The sequence below is a fragment of the Podarcis cretensis genome, assembly GCF_951804945.1.
Source record: "Podarcis cretensis genome assembly, chromosome: 3".
In the NCBI taxonomy this organism is placed as follows: Eukaryota; Metazoa; Chordata; class Lepidosauria; order Squamata; family Lacertidae; genus Podarcis; species Podarcis cretensis.
This window is the reverse complement of record NC_137172.1, coordinates 106,197,540-106,219,945: the sequence shown is the minus strand read 5'-3', so window position 1 is coordinate 106,219,945 and position 22,406 is coordinate 106,197,540. Positions and strand designations below refer to the sequence as shown.

Sequence of the window (22,406 nt, the reverse complement as noted above, 5' to 3'; positions counted from 1 at the left end):
GTGCTTTCGAACTGCTAGGTTGGCAGGCGCTGGGACCGAGCAGCGGGAGCGCACCCCGCCGCAGGGATTCGAACCGCCGACCTTTCAATCGGCAAGCCCTAGGAGCTGAGGCTTTAACCCACAGCGCCACCTGCGTCCCTGAGGAATGAGCATAGAGGAGGGCAACTAAGATGACCAAGGGTCCAGATGTCAAGCCTTATGAGGAACGGTTGAAGGAGCTGTGCATGTTTAGCTTGGAAAAGAGGAGACTGAGAGGAGATATTATAGCCATCTTCAACTATCTCCAGGGCTGTCACATGGAAGAGGGAACAAGCTTGTTTTCTCCTGCTGCAGAGGGGACGACTCAAACCAATGGCTTTAAGATACAAAAAATTGAGATTCCAACTAAACATCAGAAAAAAACTTTCTAACAGTAAGAGCTCTTTTGACAGTGGAACGGTCTCCCTTGGGAGGTGGTGGACTCTCCTTCCTTGGAAGTTTTTAAGCAGAGGTTGGATGGTCATCTGTCATGGATCCTATAGCTGCATTGCAGGGGGTTGGACTAGATGACCCTTAGGTCCCTTCCAGCTCTACAAATCTATGACTCTATTATTCTATGCAGTGCTTTTTTCTTTTTAAAAAAAGCTTAGGGGTACTCTCATTTTGACTCAAGAAAATCACCATTTTATAGTTCAAATCGGGAAAAATAAATACAGGAAATAGACAAAAGCACAAAGATTCACAAAATGTTTAGGGATATGCGTACCCCTGCGTCCCTCCAGAAAAAAAGCACTGATTCTGTTATTCTTCCCCAAATGAATGAGCAATGATATACAATGTCTACTCAACTACTCAGCATTCTTAATTTTTCAGCTTGCTTGCCCCAGACAAGTAGGAACCTGTTAATGAAACTAACAGCAGACCTCCTTTATATTATTATTATTATTATTTGTTAACAATTCCCACCCTGCATTTGGAATACTAGCAGGTAAGGGGAGAAACAATAAACTAGATTAAAAAAACCCTGATGGTTAGGTTTTTATTTGCAAGGCCACATTTTTGTATGGAGGAGCATTCAATCCATCATATGAGTCTGCTACTGCAGTCCCAAGTATTATGGTCCAGAAACAGGTTTCTTTTCTCACATGCTGAAAGAAAAGAGGGCCTTAAGAATTGAGGGCAGTTTAGAAGGCTTATTCTCTCACCCAGTTAATTTTCTTTCTTGGGTCTCCTGAAAAGTGAATATTTTAAAAAGTGGAATTGATAGGAAAGAGTTTGGAATGGAATTAGCAGACTGAAACAACAACAACCACCCAGTAATTTGGGGCCTATATGTACTCAGAACTGTTTCAGATATTCATGTATTAAAATTTTTTCTCTCAATGCCTTTTAAAAAAAAAATTATACAAAAAAACCTTTCAAGGAAGTATTTGCACAAAAAATAATCTCCTTGGCATTCTTTGAGAACAATTTTTTAAAACGTGAGATAAAAAGGAATTTAGAGCTTGGTGCTGTGGCCAGCAAATGATTAGCTTTATCAGGATTTTGCTACACCATACTGAAGTATTTTAACATTCTGATCTTAGGGCAGATTCACACATGAAGCTACATTCATTAACATCTCACCCTCAGTGATTTGCCCCTGAACACATACATTCACAGTATTGCATTTGAGGGGACATGAAAGCCCTTTTTGTGATGCTTGACCTGCCTTGACTTTCTCACTCAAGTCCCTTGAGGTTGGGGGAAAACAACAACACATAATTGCATATGCATGTCTGAAACTCAACCTCAACCACTCCTTTCACCGAGGGGATTGCTCCCAACTGGTAGCAGTGATTTATCTCATGCTAGTTTAGCGTTCAGAAGCCAAGGCCGGTAGCATACTCTTGTTTACGGTATTGTTTTGCATTTGACAAAATCCATTTGAGGCACTTAGAACCACTCCTTTGGGATTCAGAGGGTCAATGGGACTATCTTTCAGGCCACAAAGTATAATCACACACCCATAAAACAGTTAAAATACTTCCCGCCCTGTTGCTATTTGCTTCACCCCTGTTTACAGCCTAGCCAGATCATCTCGCACCCAGTCTGCAACCATTTCCGCCATCTCCTCACTGGAACCAATGACGAAAGCATGTCGGAATCCTTTCTCACACAGTCGGATGTCTCCATCTGGGAAATCCCTCTTCATCTCTTCATAGTATTGCCGAGGACACCAGCGGTCTATAGTTCCATAATAAAAAGTCAGCTGAAAAACAAAACAGAGATAGGATAGGAGAAAAAACAAACAAACCCCACACACAAACCAAGTAAATATATCAGAAGAAAAGACAGAGATCAACCTAAGTGTCAGATGGGAAATGGAAATTTGGCACCCTGGGATGGCTCAGTTGGTAGAGCACGAGATTCTCAATCTAAGGACTGTGGGTTCAAGCCCGACGTTGGGCAAAATATGCCGGTACTGTGGTACCTTGGTTCTCAAACGCCTTGGTACTCAAACAAGTTGGAACCCGAACACTGCAAACCTGGAAGTAAGAGTTCCGGGTGGCGAACTTTTTTGGAAGCCGAATATGCTCCTATTTGAGTGCCACACTTGCACTGTATTGCAGTTGTAGAGGTCCTCGTGGTCCCTTCCAACTCTAAAATTCTATGATTCTATGACTCATTGGACTACCTTAGCCTCAGTTTCTGTTTAATGAACAAACACAACAGTGACCTATACAACAACACTAGGGAAGTAGACATTACCTTGCCAACAAAGGTCTGTATAGTTAAAGCTATGGTTTTCCCAGTAGTGATGTATGGAAGTGAGAGCTGGACCATAAAGAAGGCTGATCACCGAAGAATTGATGCTTTTGAATTCTGGTGCTGGGGGAGACTCTTGAGAGTCCCATGGACTGCAAGAAGATCAAACCTATCCATTCTGAAGGAAATCAGCCCTGAGTGCTCACTGGAAGGACAGATCCTGAAGCTGAGGCTCCAATACTTTGGCCACCTCATGAGAAGAGAAGACTCCCTGGGAAAGACCCTAATGCTGGGAAAGATGGAGGGCACAAGGAGAAGGGGACGACAGAGGACAAGATGGTTGGATAGTGTTCTCGAAGCTACCAACATGAGTTTGACCAAAATGCGGGAGGCAGTGGAAGACAGGAGTGCCTGGCGTGCTCTGGTCCATGGGGTCACAAAGAGTCGGGCACAACTAAACGACTAAACAACAACAATAGGGTGCCTGGCGTGCTCTGGTCCACGGGGTCACAAAGAGTCGGGCACAACTAAACGACTAAACAACAACAATAGGGAAGATCAGAAAGCAGCGTGCATACTAGGAATTCTATAGCATCATGATGCTCACAATTTCTCAGATAAAGAAGATGAAATGCGTAGAGCGCTTTTCAGCAAAGGCCCCAACCAGAAGGCAAACACACATTGCACAGGGCCAGCAGCCTGGAAGGGCAGGTGTGGATGCAACTCTGCACTGTAGGACAGACAAGATTGCCTGTCCTTACCCGCCAGCCTGCACTGCAGATGGAGATTTTGCTGAGTGCTTTGCACATGGATAAGGGTCCAGTCCGCATGCAAAATAATGCTCTCAGCAAGGGAAATCCACAAGAAGAAGCCTGCGGTTCTTTCATGCTGTGTTGGATCTCAAGGCTGCATGCCAAAGCACAACAAGGGGGAAATTAATAGGATTTGCATCAAGCAAACCTGCTTAGGACAGGATATTTCTATGCTTCCCCTTTGGCATGTTGGGCTCAACCATATATGATGCTACATGGGTTGTTTGCTATCACAATTAAAAATTAAAATGAATGAAATGATAAAATAAAACTGCAGGGTGTTGGGGAGGGGAGGTTTCCTTTTCCACCAGAGTCCCGAGGAAACTGGAAAATGTTTGTAGAGTGTTTTAAAAATCAGTACAGTGGTACCTCGGGTTACATACGCTTCAGGTTACAGACTGCACTAACCCAGAAATAGTACCTCGGGTTAAGAACTTTGCTTCAGGATGAGAATAGAAATTGTGTGGCAGCAGTGCAGCAGCAGCAGGAGGCCCCATTAGCTAATGTGGTGCTTCAGGTTAAGAATAGTTTCAGGTTAAGAACGGACCTCTTAACTCCGAGGTACCACTGTATAAACAAGTGAACAGATTAGCAGGACTTGACTAATGTCCAGCATGGTAAGAGGAAGGAAGAGACGAAGAGTAGAATTTGGTAACTTAGCGTATGCGGGGAGAGGTGGAAAACAAAAGATACCAGAGAAGGAGAGGAATGGAAATCCTTACATGTTCTGTTTGTTTGCCCTTAGTTTGTCATGGTTTCTTTTTCATTTTACTCTCCCAACCCCCTTTCCTTCTTCTTTTTGAATTGTATGTAAAAACGCAAATACAAATTTTTATATAAAAAAAGAAACTTTCCTCAGCCCCTCCATTAGAGGTGATAAATCTAAGAAACATCTAACAGAATCAAAGGCTCTAATCCAGCGATGGCCAAACTTGGACCTCCACCTGTATTGGGACTACAGTTCCCATCATCCCTGACCACTGGCCCTGTTAGCTAGGGATGATGGGAGTTGTAGTCCCAAATCAACTGGAGGGCCAAGTTTGGCCATCACTGCTCTAATCTTAACTATGGTTACTGAATTCTACTGAATTCAATAGGACTTATTCCCATGTGAGAGAGGGCTAGGACTGCAGCTGGGCAGAACAATCCTAAGTAGAGGAGGCAGACAGTTAAGCTGGTGGAAGCAGTGGCACAGGGGGGGCACAGGGGCGGGCACAGGGGCGGTTGCTCTGGGTGCAAAATTGTTAGGGGGAGCAAAATTTCACCACCTGGTGCTGCCTCAGTACAGCTGTTTGCTTCCGTTGCTGGGCTCCATTGAAAATGCGTGGCCCCCGACACTGGCAACCCATGCTATGCCACTGGGTGGAAGTTACCCCTATTATAAGCTCTGCTCAGTTACTGCCACTGCTGCCTGAGCTAGCCTAACCCTAACAGAGGGAATGCAAACATTTAAAAGAGAGTTTGACTTAAACCACCCTTTTCTGCTGGTGTTAAGTTATGCCAAGTTGCCAGATCATGTGACTGAGCCAAAAGAGGTTTGGAATAGGTGCAAGTCTTTCCTTGCCCAATCCTGCACGTTTTGGGGGACTTATTGAGGAGCATAAATTTCACCAGCTAAAGTTCTCCTGGCTGAGCCTCATCTTAGCTAGGATGTGGGAGTGTTGTCCTGACTTATTTTATTTTTATTTATTTATTAAGATTTATATACCACCCTTCATCATAAGATGCCAGGGCGGTTCACAGAATAAAAAACAGGATTAAAAACAAGGAAACAAGTAAAACTAAACTAAACTGACTGAGCCCCTGGCTTACCTGGGACCGACTTAGGTCTGCCTGTTCCAAATGCTGATGGATCTTGGGTTTAGATTGCTATGTAAATCTTGAAAGTATGTAAATAGCTCTACAAACCCAGCCATGTGGATACATAATTCACTATAAGAATAATAAGAATAACCAGACATATTTTCAGTCTGTACAGCAGTTCACGCCTCAGTGCCATCGATAAAGATTAGCTAGCAGAAAATTGCTCTTAATTTAGACCTTGTTGTATTCCAGTTATTCCCATCTATCTTCTTTTTGCCAGAGCGCAATTTCAATGCTCCCCTACTTTTTGGCGTTGGGTCACGTTATCAAATGCAATGTCCATAAAACATGGCATGAGGATTCAGATATACACAATGATGGCAGATGCTGTGAAAACACCATAGGAATCAGAGATTGCTATCAACAGGATGTTTAGATTAAAGAGTTTCTAAGAAAATAATGAAGATTTCCTGCAGTTCATTCTGACTGGCACTACAGTTATGACATCTTGAGAAAGTGCAAGTTACTGACAAAATAATTCTGTCTGCCACAGATCCAAGGTGGAAAAAGAAAGCAACTGTTTAAATGTACAGCAAGCATAGTCCTAAGAATTAAGTATCCTCGATTCAGACATGAAGCCTCATGGCAACTAGATTAGATGGCTCCTGTTACTGGGTGGTTTCCAACTCCTTGAAAGATTCCATCAATGGTGTCTCTGAAAATTTTTACACATCACCTGGGAAGGCAGGTGAACTAATGCCAGTATACTGGAAGAAGCAAAGATCACCAGTGTTGAAGCAATGATTCTTCAACATCAACTTTGTTGGACTGGTCATGTTGGGCAGATGCCCGATTATCGTCTTCCAAAGCAACTACTCTACTCTGAACTTAAAAATGGAAAGCGTAATGCTGGTGGTCAACAAAAGAGATTTAAAGACTCTCTCAAGGCAAATCTAAAAAAATGTAGTATAAACACCGACAGCTGGGAAACACTGGCCTGCGAGTGCTCCAGTTGGAGAACAGCCTTTACCAATGGTGTCATGGGCTTTGAAGACTTTTGAACTCAGGACGAAAGGGAGAAACGTGCTAAGAGGAAGGCACACTTGGAAAACCCTCGTTGTGCTCAACTCCCACCTGGAAACCTAAGACCCCACTGTGAAAGGGCGTGTGGAACAAGAATTGGCCTCTACATTCACTTACAAACTCACTTTTAAAACCGTGTTTATGGAAGACCATCTTACTCGGCTATGAGGGACTGCCAAAGAAGAAGGAGGAGGAGGAGGAGGAGGAGGAGGAGGAGAAGGAGCAGAAGAAGGTTTTCAAAATATGACATGTAGCTGGGGGTAGAAACTGTGGTATGGAAAGAAGGGGTTTTTGGGGGTTTTTTTGCATCCAACATTTTCAAGCTTGGGACATACTTTCTGCTTGGAACCTCAGATTCTGTTGGAATCTGGTTGGCTACTGCAAGAAGAGAATGCAGGACTGAGAATAATTATTACTTTGCTTTATTACTTGCCCTTCAGCCTAAGGTCCCTAGGTGGTCACACCCATTGTGCCAGTGTGGTGTAGTGGTTAGGAGCGGTAGATTCGTAATCTGGGGAACTGGGTTCGCGTCTCCGCTCCTCCACATGCAGCTGCTGGGTGACCTTGGGCCAGTCACACTTCTCTGAAGTCTCTCAGCCCCACTCACCTCACAGAGTGTTTGTTGTGGGGGAGGAAGGGAAAGGAGAATGTTAACCGCTTTGAGACTCCTTCGGGTAGTGATAAAGCGGGATATCAAATCCAAATCCATTTAAACCACAACATTAAAAAAGAAATTACAAGAAACATAAAAACCAGAACTTTTTTTTTTTTGGTAACTCAACAATAGCCACTTTCTTCCATTTCCCAAGAGCTCGATTTCTGCCTACCCTTGTGTTCCAATGCTGCTTTTCAAATCTTGTGTATGTCACAGAAGGACTAATTTGAGCATGTGGTGCAGAAATTTCGGATACTGCCGCATGTGCCAGAGCACATGCTTAAATGCTATGCGCGACAAAACCCTCATGTGCAGCTTTCCTAACTTCCATTCTGAACTTCAGCAAAACGCAGTCCAAAAAGCATACGGGGGCTGCCAAAATAAAAGGTGTTCCTGGCTGCTGAGAGCATTTCAGGCCTATTCATGCGGCGTATTTGAAAGATTTTCCACAACTGGAGGCAAGTGATTTACTCTGGCTGTGGGCAGAGAGACCGCATCTGTGGTGTCTTCCGTACTGCTGCCTTCCAGATTGTGAACCTTTCAAGGGTAATAACTATTAAACTGCTATGGACAGCTTTGGACACTGGGTCAAGAAAACTGGGCAACACCAGGCCAGCTGTTTCAATAAAACCAGCTCAAGGTTGGTTTTGGCTGCTTTGGTTTGCAATTTTCTTCAGGCTGGTTTAAACAAAATGAGCCCATGCTTTAAAAAAACTGAGTGACGTTAATTTGAAGGAAATGAGAAAGAGAGAGAGAGAGAAAGAGAGAGAGAGGCTTCTTCAAAGGCATTTTGGCTGAGATCCTTAAAGGGCGGTATATAAATTTAAGAAATACACAAATAAATAGCTAATACGTTTTTGCATTGTAAAATGGATTTATGAAAGCCCTTGTGATTGAGAAGAACCCCTCAGTTGCTTAGAAAACTCAGGAAGCTGCCTTATACTGAATCAGACCATTGCTCCATATATCTCAATATTTTCTATACCAGCAGCAATTATCTTGGGTTTCACATCCAGGCTGAACGTGAACATAAAGGGCTTCTACACATGCAGCGAGGGTTTACCTTCTCACTTCCATAGGGAATGTCAGAAGCTGCCTTATCTTGACTCAAGACCATTGGCCTCGGCCCAGTATACCTGAAGGAACGTCTCCACCCCCACAGTCCAGCCCAGATACTGAGATCCAGCTCTGAGGGGCTTCTGGCAGTTCCCTCACTGCGAGAAGTGAGGCTACAGGGAACCAGACTGAGGGCCTTCTCGGTAGTGGTGCCTGCCCTGTGGAATGCCCTCCCATCAGATGTCAAGGAAATAAACAACTATCTGACTTTTAGAAGACATTTGAAGGCAACCCTGTTTAGGGAAGTTTTATGTTTTATTGTGTTTTTAATGTTCTGCTGGGAGCAGCCCAGAGTAGCTGGGGAAACCCAGCCAGATGGGTGGGTTATAAATAATAAACTATTATTATTATTAAATTATTATTGGCCTTTTGATATCAGTACTGCCCATTTGGGCTGCCAATAGCTCTCCAGAGTTCCAGACAGGGATCTTTTGCCGTCTATTACCTGAAGGCAGCAGAGATCGAACCCACAAGTGTCTGCATACTCAGCATGAGTTCTACTTTGGAGTTACTTTGGAGACCATTGGTTCAAATTCTGTGTGGTGGGGTGGTAATGGGGGAAGGTGATTTCTTCCAAAATGGAAGAAACCCGAAGCCAATAGCTGTGTGCAAAAAGCCAACTGCATTCCACTCTGAACCAGGAGAGGATGTTTACATTACTGAGGCAATAATACTCAAAACACTGAATTTGCCCAAACCAGGTAAAACCTCATGCCTGTAAATGCAGACGTCTCTTGCAGGCTAGTTAGGGATCCTATGTGCACGGCTGGAGGGGCACCTAACACCGTGTATACACAACGATGTGTATTCATATACATTTGCCATCATCACGGACACATTTTTGTGTGTGAGAGAAACACAATTGTGTACGTTTGAATCACAGCAAGCTGGCTGAAGGTGTCCGTCTTTACCCTGGCTTTGAGGAGGATATTTTTTAGGACCCAGTTTATTTTTGTGCTTTTATGTTGTGAACCACCCTAAGCGGTATACAAATTAAAGAAACAAAAGAATAATAAGGTTGTTTTAATCAGTTTTAAATACAGTGATACCTCGGGTTAAGTACTTAATTCGTTCCAGAGGTCCGTTCTTAACCTGAAACTGTTCTTAACCTGAAGCACCACTTTAGCTAATGGGGCCTCCTGCTGCTGCCGCACCGCCAGAGCACGATTTCTGTTCTCATCCTGAAGCAAAGTTCTTAACCTGAAGCGCTATTTCTGGGTTAGCAGAGTCTGTAACCTGAAGCGTATGTAACCTGAGGTACCACTGTATAGTGTTTTAATGCTGTAACCTGGGACCTTAGAGTGAAGGGAGGTAAAGGATGATGATGATGATGATAATAATAATAATGCTCATTTGTCATGTTATTTTTTATACCTTGTGGGATGTGCACTGCTGCCTACGGCGTGGACAGGACCCCCAGTTAATAAGGGCATGAAATGTTCTCAAACATGTGAAACAGCCAACACTGCCCCACATGATTTGTTTCGGGATCTCTGAGAGGCGGGATCAACACTTGGCCTTTAAATGGTCTACTTTTGCACCAGAAACAGGGCAGCGACTCTTCCTTTTCGTTCACCATTTGAAGCCGAGGGTTTAAAACCTAGTGACCCACTTCTGCTAAAACGCCTCCAGCCCCCTTAACTGTCAGCGTTTGCTGCACCTGAGACGCCCAGCTCCGATAAGGCCCATATTTTCTCTTACTCCCTCCTCGACTCCTACTAATTATGCTGTAAAACTGGGCTTGAAAAGGCAGGAATAATTTAGTGTCTCTTTTCTCTCACCTCCTTCAACACACAACATGCAAATGGGATCCAGAAATAACTTTTCTCTTCCCCAGCAGCTGGCACCGTCAGGTGTTAAGATTGGCTTTACACTTATGATCACACTGACTACTAAGCAGCATAAATTTCTCAAAGTGACAACTTGCCAACTCTATCGCAACTTGGGCTCCAGTTCCTGTTCTCGTCGGCTTCCAACCCTTTATTAGTCAAGCCCTACTTTTAACGTCAGTACACTTCAGGTTGAAGTCTGTGCCAACTCACATTTCTCCCCTAATTTTCACATTCCCAGAAATTATTAGAAGGAAGAATTAGGGGGGAAAGTTGAGAGTGTGGGGTGGGAAGAAGAAGAAGAAGAAGAAGAAGAAGAAGAAGAAGAAGAAGAGGAGGAGGAGGAGGAGGAGGAGGAGGAGGAGGAGGAGGAGGTGGTATTTAACTCCACACTACTACTCTGTCCTGGTCTTGCCAGCTTTCTATACTTTGCCTCAATTTTAAAAAATAAAAATAAAATAAAAATTCCCTGGGTAAGCACACCACTTTAAAAGTGCAATGACACAGAGGAACAAATAAAACACAGGTTTTCAAAGTAGGCCTCCAGGTGCAAAAGCATTGCTCAGGTTGACGTAGTCAAGGAAAACAGATGGAAATAGACAGAAGCACCTGCGAGGCACTTGCTGCCTGCCATAGCCTTTAATTCAGAAAGGAAAGTAAGCATATTTTACAACTATAATGAGCAAAAGGTGAATGGCGCCAAGGTCAAACTGGCTCGCACATCTTGCATAGAGATATTCTGAGGTGAATGTATCATTGAGAAAGTAGACAGGGGTCAGCAAACTTTTTTCAGCAGGGGGTCGGTCCACTGTCCCTCAGACCTTGTGGGGGGCCAGATTATATTTTGAAAATAATAATAAAAAAAACGAATTCCTATGCCCCACAAATAACCCAGAGATGTATTTTAAATAAAAGGACACATTCTACTCATGTAAAAACACGCTGATTCCCAGAACATCCCGGGCCAGATTTAGAAAGCGATTGGGCCCAATCTGGCCCCCCAGGCCTTTGTTTGCCTACCCATGAAGTAGAACAATTGTTAACTGGCCTGTATCAGGCAAATGTCAGTGTATATGCATAGCACATCAGCCCCATGAAAAAGCAACATTCTGTTCTCTTGCAAATTCTGATCGGGGCTGTTGATCTCAACATAGCACCAAAGAAATGTGCTATTCAAATAATTCTAATTTGATCCTGGAATGTCCCGCTTTTCCTTAAGGTAAAGGTAAAGGGACCCCTGACCATTGGGTCTAGTTGTGACCGACTCTGGGGTTGTGGCGCTCATCTCGCTTTATTGTCCGAGGGAGCCGGCGTACAGCTTCCGGGTCATGTGGCCAGCATGACTAAGCTGCTTCTGGCGAACCAGAACAGCACACAGAAACACCATTTACCTTCCCACTGGAGCGGTACCTATTTATCTACTTGCACTTTGACGTGCTTTCCAACTGCTAGGTTGGCAGGAGCAGGGACCGAGCAACGGGAGCTCATCCCGTCGCGGGGATTTGAACCACCGACCTTCTGATCGGCAAGCCCTTGGCTCTGTGGTTTAACCCACAGCGCCACCCGCATCCCACTTTTCCTTAGGACGTCCCTATTGTTATCTGAGAAATGTTGGGAGGGCATATGGAGTTATGCAACCCCTGAGCCCAGGAGATACAACCCTTCGAAGTCATCTGAAGCCAGCCCTGTATAGGGCATTTTTTTAATGTTTAATGTTTTATTATGTTTTTATATATGTTGAAGCCACCCAGAGTGGCTGGGGCAACCCAGTCAGATAGGAGGGGTATAAATAATGAAAATTAATATTGTTATTATTATGGAGTAGGATGGCCCCATTTTAATCGAAGAAATGCTGGAAGGTATATAGAAGACCTTTAGAAAGTAGTATAAAGTGTTGCTGATTAGGCTGGATCTCTTAAGATTTTTTATTTTTAATGGGTAGTATAGTGGCTTACGGTTTTAGATAGACCACCTAAATATTTAGACATTTAGCTGAACTTTCTGGACTTTGTCAGATATTTCTGTTATTTTGTTGTTTTTATTTTGTGATATTTAAAAATATTTATTATAGGTTATGTGGAATAAGGCCAGAGACGCAAACTCTTTCTAACCAATAAATGCAGACAAACTATACATAACTGGCCTGAGATCAGAACAGAATCATTTTGGTGTTGAAAAGTGAGACAGTGAAGTATCTGCAAATGGGCAACTCATTAGAACTGGGAAGAGTAAAGAATTACCTTCTTTAAATGCTTTCTGATGGCAGTGTTATCTCTCTCTACGACCGCCTTCATCTCCTGATTTCCCAGGTATATGGCGTTGACTGCAAAAATAAGAGACCCACATGCAATTATGGCAGTATAAAAACAGCTTGTGCAGAAAACAAGATGCTGGCTGGATTTTCCAAGTCAAGTTGAGTCTAAAACACGTCTGTCCTCAAAGAAACTGTTGAAGACCTGAAGTCCCATAGCAGCTTGCCATATTGGCAATGCCACCGAATCTGGGGTTGCCATTTTTCAATAAGTAAAACGTTGTTCAGCTTTTTTGGGGGGGGGATTTTGCCCATTAAAAAAAAAAAAAAATCCCACGCAGATGGTAATTTCACCCATGGAAACCCGGACGTGTCCAGGAAAAACCGAACATATGTGTATTTTTAAGAAAAATCTGAGAAATTATATGATGCAGTAGAAAAAGATTTACAATAGAACCCATGGAGGGGTAGAGGGAAGTATAAGGCTTCAGGGAATCCTATATGTTTATGTTTATGATTATGGTATCTGAAGAAGTGTGCATGCACACAAAAGCTCATACCAAGAACTAACTTAGTTGGTCTTTAAGGTGCTACTGGAAGGATTTTTTTTATTTTGTTTTGTTTATGATTATGATTATTGTTTGAATTCAAATGTAAATGGTAAAACTGAATAAAATAATTATCTATCATCTATCTATGTATCTATCTATCTATAGAAAAACCGGACATATGGTAACCCTAGTGAATCCATCATTATTAACAACAGCAGCTCAGTTCAAAGACAGTGAGTGGACCTTCTGTACTCATTGCAGGGAACTGTGAATGATGTCGACAGTGCGATGTGCTGCACGGCAATTTCACACAACCCTCCTTCTCTTTTGTGGACAGGGGTGTATGAAGATGGCACAAATCAATTGGTCATAAAAGAGGCATCCAACCAAACACCGCAGGAGAGTGGAAGCACCCATGCTTTCCCACCATGCTTGCCTTTGGACGCTTCTCGGTAACATGTGACATGTGGCTTTCTCAACCCTCAACTGGCAAAGAAGAAAGAACCTCATGCACAGTCAGAGTTCAACCGTGTGCGATTGGCCTTGCAAGGACACCATGGTTATTGTTATTCATTTAATTATGTGAGGGCTGTGGTGCCAGTTTTGACCTATAAAACAGTTAACTGGTTCAACATGGCATAAGGCAGCGTTCTCAATGGGGAGTTTCACATTGCATTGTTTTAGCATCTTTCTTTTGTTTTGAAATAGTTGAATATGCTTTGTTAAGACTTGCTACCTACTCCAAGGCCATACAGATGTATGAATAGGAAGCGAAATAAATCTGTGAAATAAATCTATGGGTTGTATCCAACACTGCAGCTCCATTCTTGGAGCAGATTCCCTTTCTTGCCACCTCCAGCACATCCTTAAAACTGAGGGACCCTCTGGGATCTGGGGGGCAGAGGGTAGGAGATCTGCTGTATGGATGGAAATCACTTGTGCAGTGTGAAATAAAATTATTTGCAGCTGCAGCATATGTTTATATAGTTTATAGCCTAAATTGGTTATTTACTCAAATGCGAATCTTATCAATTCGGCTTTCCGAAGGGAATTAATTGATCGGAATTAAAGGGTTTGATCATCCTTCGCAATCACAAGGTAACTAGCTTCCCACAAGTCCTTCTGTGCTTGCCGTGTAATGGGTAAGGCTGCCTTGAAACATTGGAAATTTAAACGGATTTCCCCACTGATTAGCAAAGGGGACTCACAGACCCTCCTAGTGTCCCTGTTTTCCAGGGACAGTCCCAGATTGTTACAGAAGCTGTCCCGGTTTCTGATTTGATCTTGGAATGTCCCACTTTTCCTTACGATGTCCCTATTTTTATCGGAGAAATATTGGAAGGTATAGAGCAGGCATGTTCAAAGTCCAGCCTTGGGGCCTACTCCGGCCCCTATGGCAGTTTATTTCCTGTATTAAAATCCTGAAACAAGGTCAACAACTTCAATCCTAAGAAAAGCTCAACAACTTTGGTCGGCCCTCGCACATGTTCATTTCATCCTCTTTGAAAAAAGTTTGGGCACCCCTGATATAGAGTTATGCAACCCCTGAGCCAAGGAGATGTAATTATATAGCCTTTAGAAGACATCTGAAGGCAGCCCTGTATAGGGAAGCTTTCATTATGTTTTTATATATGTTGGAAGCCATCTAGACTGGCTGGGACAACTCAGTCAGATGTGTTGGGAATAATAATAATAATGATGATAATAATAATAATAATAATAATAATAATAATAATAATAATAATGGAATCGGACGTCCCTATTTTCATGAGAGAAATGTGGGAGGACATGAACTCTCACAGCATATGCCATATGCCTGGGAGTAGAAGCTAGCAGTGTTCCAAATCGCACGTCACTGGTGTGGGCAAGAGCAACACACTGTCCCAACAGGCAGAGGAAAGGAAACAGCAATCAGACAGATCCTTTTGAGTGACCCCAAAACTTTACACTGAGCAAATTCCTGAAGCACTTTGAGGAAATGGGAGCAAATGACACTAAGGAGGAAGAGGTGAGAGCTCAAGAGGTCTCCATGCCAAAAGGGAAAGTTTTCTGTAGACAGACACAGTTGGAGAACCCAGATCAAAAGCTAAATGAACAAGGTGCTTGGAGCTAAGGAGGAATTAGAGAACTGAGTGACTCTGCATAATCATAAGCAATGTATAAAACCCAGATCTGTTATCTCTTATTTACCAGAAGAGTTGCTATTTTCTGTGACAGTTTCTTCCTTGGATAGAATTTTTCCTTGGTTTCTTTGACACTGAGGAAGAACTTAGATATTCTCCCGGATGTTCCTTCCCCAAACTAGCAGGATTGTGACTGAGAAGGGGGTTCAGATTGCATTGTTTTGTTTTTTAACGTATTTTTATTAAAGATTTCTTAGTTCACAAAAGTATGTGCAACGTCTCTTTTTTCAAGTTACATTTTCTACAGATCAGTTTCATTTGTTGAGACATTAGTGTTACATTAGGACAGTGGTGTCCAAACTTTTTTCAAAGAGGGCCGGATTTGATGAAGTGAAGGGCCGTGGGGGCCAACCAAAGTTGTTGACCTTTTTTTAGGGTTGGAATTGTTGATTAAACTGACTAGGGGGCCAAGTTAGGCCCCCGAAATGGACTTTGGGCACGCCTGCCTTAGGAAGAAAAGGGGGAAAGAGATGGAGGGGGGCATGGTGAATGAGAGTGGGGTCGGGTGGCAATGCTTCTATTCTATTTAGTGTATGTGTGGGGTTTTGTGTCAGCATTGCTTGTGCAGGTTCTCTTTACTATTTGCTTGTATTCTTTTGGTGGTGAGAAAGGTTGATTTGTCCCCATGTCAGTTTCAGTTTTTGGGCGGGGACGCGGGTGGCGCTGTGGGTTAAACCACAGAGCCTAGGGCTTGCCGATCAGAAGGTCGGTGGTTCGAATCCCCGCAACGGGGTGAGCTCCCGTTGCTGGCTCCCTGCTCCTGCCAACCTAGCAGTTCAAAAGCACGTCAAAGTGCAAGTAGATAAATAGGTACCACTTCGGTGAGAAGAAAAATGGCATTTCCATGCGCTGCTCTGGTTTGCCAGAAGCGGCTTAATCATGCTGGCCACATGACCCGGAAGCTGTACGCCGGCTCCCTCGGCCAGTAAAGTGAGATGAGTGCCGCAACCCCAGAGTCAGCCATGACTGGACCTAATGGTCAGGGGTCCCTTTACCTTTACCTTTTACAGTTTCAGTTTATTGGTTAGTTTTTCTAATAAGGCTGTTTCCCATATTATTTGATACCATTGGTCCATGCTTACTCCTGACAGGTCTCGCCAGTGTCTGGCTATGATGCTTCTGGCTGATGAGAGTAGGTGGCTTATGAGCTCTTTATGATGTGAGTGGGCACTATTATCTTGGAAGATGTTAATTCAATATTGACACCTACATGATGCGAGTTGGAGTCAACAATACCTCTAGAGCCACAGGGCTCCCATTCTTGAATTACCCGAAATGCCAGTGTGGCGATTACACAGGGTCCCCGGACATTTCACCGTCTATTGAGGCCTGTGCCACCATTTTATTTCTCGCTGCCACCACCCAGGCCCTACCTGGTACAATACTGAGTCCAGTTAGGGTTAAATTGGAACATTAACTTCTGTTTTTTTTATTGCAGTTTAACAAGCATGTGGTTTCATAAACGGTATCGGTCAATTACAATCATGGGTTGCCAATCCAGACCTATAACTTCCACTACCTGCTCTCACTCATTAAATCACCTCTCAAATATTTACTTGTCTTCCTAGTTACTAACTGTTCCTGACTCAGCTTATTTCGCTACACTACCTCAACCTACCCACAGACTCTATCCCAATTCACTCCCACTCCAACCAACCACCCAACTCCCAACGAACTCCTTCCTTTGCCCCTCCCAGAGCTGGTTGTATAGTCCCTCTGACTCCACCCCCTGGGTTCTGATTGGGTAACTTGTTTAACTATTTCACCTCCAGCACTCTCATATGTTAACGTCACAGCCAGTAACAGGGAGTTGGAACCCAGGGACAGCCTCAGCTCCTCTCAAAAATATTCCAGAAAAGCCAGACTTTCATCTGGCACACGAAGTCATGCAATGTTAGTGCCAGGTGGGCCTTACTGGGTTGACAGTATTTGTCTGCACCAAGCAGTAGAAAAAAAGTTTTACATTTGTTTAAAAAAACCAAACAAACCAGGGCCAGGACTGTGGGGTTTTTCTTTCACAGAATGTCTACTTTGATTTTGGATTAGATTGCGATCCTCATATTTTTATCATACCGTCCATTATTTCTCTGATGAAAACAGGGACATCCTAAGGGAAAGTGGGACATTCCAGGATCAAATCAGAAACTGGGACGGCTTCTGTAAATCCGGGAATGTCCCTGGAAAATGGGAATACTTGGAGGGTCTGGTCCCACAGAAGTGTTGAGAAAAATCAGGATTGTAATATAACAATTAATCAGTCTGTGGGTATCAATTAATCAGTCTGTGGCTTGGGCAATCCAACAGCTTGACAAAGCTATCTTGAACTGATAAGATTTGGGAAGATCATATATTTCTAGTCATTTATACGTGTCATATGGGAGGAGGCAATGAAAGACTAGGAGCTTGAAGGTTTTCATTTGCTCCTAGGTCAGGTCTAGTGCAGTTAGCTATAGGGGAAAAAAATCACACTATGATCCTGCTGGTGACCTCTCTTCTGACCTGGAAGATGAGATTGCTGGCTTTCACCCTCCTTTTCTCCCCAACACCCTGACAAACGGAGGTGATTAAGCATTGGTGTCAGTTAAGTCACATGCCTTTGCTAAACAGAGATGGCTAACTGTGCCAAAAGGCACTTGATTTATTCCTGATGCCGCAACGTTGATGGGACTCAGAATCAAGGACCAAGAGAAGAAAAGAGAGCTTTATATCACCAGTAGCTATTTAACCCAAAGTGTCACGGCCAAAGCTTAATATCCACATCAGCTAAATTAATAGTTCTTCCCCCACCCCACCCAAACAAAGCATAATGACTGAAATCAATCAAATCCCCCAGCCTTAGTCTTTAGGGCTATTTGACACCAATTCAATTAACCACCAATTGTCTGACAAACAAAGTTGCAAGTACAGCACTGAAGTTCAAAACCATTCATACACTTAGACTACACAACAAGGCAAGGAAACACAACATTTTCAAACCATATTAGATCAATTTGAGGCAGCAACAGTCTAGTAAATAAAGATTTAGCAGTCAAATTTTCAGTTGGAATAGCCTTTATGTATATATGGAGAGACATTGATGGACTGCCTTTAAAAAAAATAAAAATCATGTTCTTGGTCACAGACCAAACAAGAAATCTATTACATTCCCTCTAGGGCTGCATTCCCACCCTTCCAAACTTTAAAGTTCGCCAATGGATAGTTTTCAATTTGCATAGATTAGAGCGACTTGCACAAAGGAGCAATCACCATTTCTCTTCCTCTGGGAGAAGTGGTAACTTTCATACCATCGACAGAGGGATTCATCTAGCAATTTAATCTACAATCTGAACCCGCTTCCATGGTCCATAGTTATATCAGCCACAGTACACATGTTTGTTCTCTGGAAGCCCTCAGGTTTCTGCTTGATTAGAGCAACTTCCCAATGCCACCTGGTTGCTTGTCTGCAGCGGAGAAAATTGTTAGCGGAGAAGTTAACTTCTCATTGGAAGTTGAACAGTCATAATGTGTTGCTTGCGGCTATGTGCACTGTTAAGTTAGAAATTTGTCAGTTAAGGGGGGGGGGGCGGGGATTCCAAACAAATGTGGTCTACACATGTCAAACCAATTTAGGAATACAGGAGGGTTCGGCATGACAGACTTAAATTTAGAAATGGATGTGAGCCCTGCGCCAAGCAAAAAATGTATGATACCGCAACCGTTAGCTCTTGGTCCCCACAGCACAGCGGCACAAGAGACAACGAAGAAACAAACAAACAAACAAAATCATATCTGATTCCTAAGCCAAGCATCTGCATTCCTCTGTGACATAAAACATGTATACGAAGTGATGTCACACTAATGGAACAATACAGAAGTTCCAAGTAAGATTGTTTTCCACTTGGTTAGCCAAAGCATCTGAGGGGCAGAGGGGAAACGACGAAGTAAGAAAAACACAAAGAAATTTCCAACAAAGATGCTCACAGCGATAGCTCCAGCCTGCCACCTTTTACAAAGTCGTTCTTGCAGATACAGACAACCTAGAAAGTTTTCGCTATAGACTACAAGCATGTGGAGAACCAAAGAGCTACTCAAAACCAGCAGCCTATCAATTTCCCTTTGTGCAAATTTGGTGTTTTGGAGACTGTTCTCTCTAGGCAACCTCTCTAGGAGGTTGTTTCTTTAGTGTTTTTTCTTTCTTTTTCAGAATCAGTTGGGTCCAAAGGATTTCCTTACCTTTATTGCTGGGTTGACTAAAGGTAAAGGGACGCCTGACCATTAGGTCCAGTCACAGACCACTCTGGGGTTGCGGCGCCCATCTCGCTTTATTGGCCGAGGGAGCCAGCGTACAGCTTCCAGGTCATGTGGCCAGCATGACTAAGCCGCTTCTGGCAAACCAGAGCAGCACACGGAAATGCCATTTACCTTCCCGCCGGAGCGGTACCTATTTATCTACTTGTACTTTGATGTGCTTTCGAACTGCTAGGTTGGCAGGAGCAGGGCACGAGCAACGGGAGCTCACCCTGTCGCAGGGATTCAAACCGCTGACCTTCTGATTGGCAAGCCCTAGGCTCTGTGGTTTAACCCACAGTGCCACCCACGTCCCTGCTGGGTTGACTAGCACAGTCAAATGATGGTTAAAATGTTGCACTAAAAGTTGTTGAATGCAGACAGGTAGCTGTAGGTGGTAGGCTCAATGACAGGTCCCAAGCTCCAGCATTTCAAGATAACAAGGATCTCAGGTTGACCAGCTCAGAAAGGCTTCTCTCATGGAACCCCTTTCCCTATATTTCCCCATCATCAGTGGCACAGGATACAGCTCCTCTTCTATGCTGCCTTTGACTTTGCTCAGTCTTAGCCGTCTATCTGGCACATATCTGCTGGAAGAACGGCTCCAGTGGAAGTGCATTTTGCTCGCATATCTGCAACGATGCCAGTGTTTCTTGCATTCTACCTGTGCAGTAGGACTCCCACAGCCTCACTGTTGATGCAATATTGGTATAAGATTGCACCCTTAGACTTTCAAAAATTTGTTTTCTTAGGGGGAACGTACCACCATCTGCTAACATTTTTGCCTGGTAAGCTGCCCATCTTATTGTAAAATTCTTTCAGAGGAGCGTAACACTAGTTTTCTTTCCAGATTGTTATTTGCTTCCAGGAAGGCATGCTTTGCCATTCCTCATACATCCCCCCCTCCCTGGTAAGCAGAAAACTAGCAAGTCAGGAAGGGTATAATTCTTCTATATGCTAGCTTTCTGCTGGGTTTTGATGTGGGAAGGTATATAAGCATCTGATTCTGCCTCCCCGCCACCATTTATGTTCAGAAGTCACACAGTCCCGGGAGGAGCGTTTTATGAATGCCACAATTCAACTGTTGAACAGCAATGGAAAAACTGAAGCATTCCCTTGATTCATCCTGGGCCTGTTTGAATTTTTTATTCTTTGCTAACATGAGATTTGTACTTGACAACTTTCCGCCTAAGAACGGATTCCCATTCCTATTTTCACACGATCAAAGTCGGAACAAACTGGCATTTCTGACAGATGGTGCTGAATCTGAACCAGAGCTGTGAACAACCCTGCTTTTGAGACCACAGTTGAGTACAGTCAATCCTCGGTTCTCAAACGGCTCAGTTTTTGAACATTTTGGCCATCGAACACTGAAACCCATAAGTAACTGCTCCAGTTTTCGAATGCTGAACGTGCTACACGGTTTCCGTTTTGAGTTTCCCTACTGTATTGAGGCTTCTGTTTTCAGTTTTCGGTTGTCGAACGTTTTGGAAGTCAAACAGTGTTCCAGAATGGATTACGTTCGACAACTGAAGTTTGACTGTACACCCAGGTTCAGTAGTGGCTGGTTGTTGTGAGGGAGAGCCATGGAGCCTCTCTTATGGCACTGGGCTAATAACTACAGCTTACATGGACTGGGCTGGATGGGGAAGCTGAGTAGCAGTGAGGTCGAGGCTGTGGCAATCTTACAGGTGTACCCATGCAGCCCCAAACCCACCACCATCCCAGCCCCACCTCAGACCAAACCCACCCAGGTAAGTTGTGGTGATGCTGGTGTCGAGGGGGATGCCCCACAGCTCTGCCTTACCACATCTGTCAGGGGCTGGACTGAGAAGGAATGGTGGGGACCACCCCCCTTCCCGAGAACAGGACAGTATAGATTTAGAACAGTGGTTTGCAGAAGGGCATAGTTTGAAGGGCAGAAGCTGGGAAATATTGGAAGAGGAACAGCAAGAAGAGGCACCAGAGGAGAGACAACTGACAGTCTCAGTGGCCTTGGAAAGCATTTCTGACCCCCCCTCCCAGGACCAGATAGACATTGAGGGTAGTAGAACAGAGAACTCAGAGGCAGAAAGCTCAGATTAGCTAACGTAGGAGTGATGTAGAATAGGAGAGACATAGGGGGTGGGACTGTACTTGGAGCAACGCCATATTTAGGGAAAGTTGCATTCCTTAGTCACTCTCTGTGAATTATCGAATAAATTGCTTGGTTATAATTTTTATGGTTTCTCTGATTCTTGGCTGTCACCGGGGGAGGGATCTGAATCCCCAAAGCCTGACAACACCAGTGGTTACTGCCCTGATTCAACAGGGATACTAATACATTTTTTCCCAGAACCCAGCAAGTGACGACACAGACAAATATTCATATAATTGGATCAACATTTGCTGGTAGAAGGAAACTGTATAAAGACGCTGCTGTAGCTGTGTTTGGATCAGCCTTCTATTATTCATTTGGCTGCGCAGTTCAGAGTAATAATCCACGTCATCCCTATCTCGCTAAAGATTCCCTGGAATTCTTGAATTCATCCTTGGACTGGTCCTTTAGTAGTTAGGAGTCTGGCTGTGATAAAGGCATTTTACCCCCCCCCCCCAAAGCAAGCTCAGGTGTTATAACTTGGAGTGGTTGTGGTTAAATAGCATGCTTGATATAGGCTTTGGACAAAGTAGTATGGCCAATGTTTGCCTCCTGCCTCCTTTTTCAGTGCCCTGTCTCCTTGTGCTTTACACAAGTCTTCAAAATCCATTCAAGCCATATGGCCCTACTGGCATTTTTTGTTGTTACCAGAGGGAACTCTGGAGGGAACTCTCACTGTGAGAAGTGAGGTTACAGGGAACCAGGTAGAGGGCCTTCTTGGTGGTGGTGCCCTGCCTGTGGAACACCCTCCCATCAGATGTCAAGGAAACAAACCATCACCTGACTTTTAGAGGACATCTGAAGGCAGCTCTGCATAGGGACATTTTTCATGTCTGATGTCTTACTGTGTTTTAATTTGTTAGAAGCGGCCAAACTGGCTGGGGCAAGCTGGTTAGATGCATGGCAAATAAATAGTAATTTGTTGTTGTTGTTCGGCCAAACAATGAAGCCCATATCTGACTTGGGCTGGTAGGAAGAGGAAGGGCTAAGTTA

General features: G+C 43.8%; 1 protein-coding gene across 2 annotated transcripts in view; it reads right to left on the bottom strand.

The window, feature by feature from the left end:
• Positions 1-1,656: 1,656 nt before the first annotated feature.
• LDAH (lipid droplet associated hydrolase) overlaps positions 1,657-22,406 on the bottom strand; it is an 84,386-nt gene continuing 63,636 nt past the window's right edge. For both annotated transcript variants that reach the window (XM_079970074.1, XM_079970073.1), the window contains 2 exons: positions 12,266-12,348; positions 1,657-2,230 (listed from right to left, as the gene is read on the bottom strand). In XM_079970074.1, coding sequence (XP_079826200.1) covers positions 2,039-2,230; positions 12,266-12,348 — 275 coding nt within the window. In that variant the 3' untranslated portion in view covers positions 1,657-2,038. The remainder of the gene's footprint in view (positions 2,231-12,265; positions 12,349-22,406) is intronic.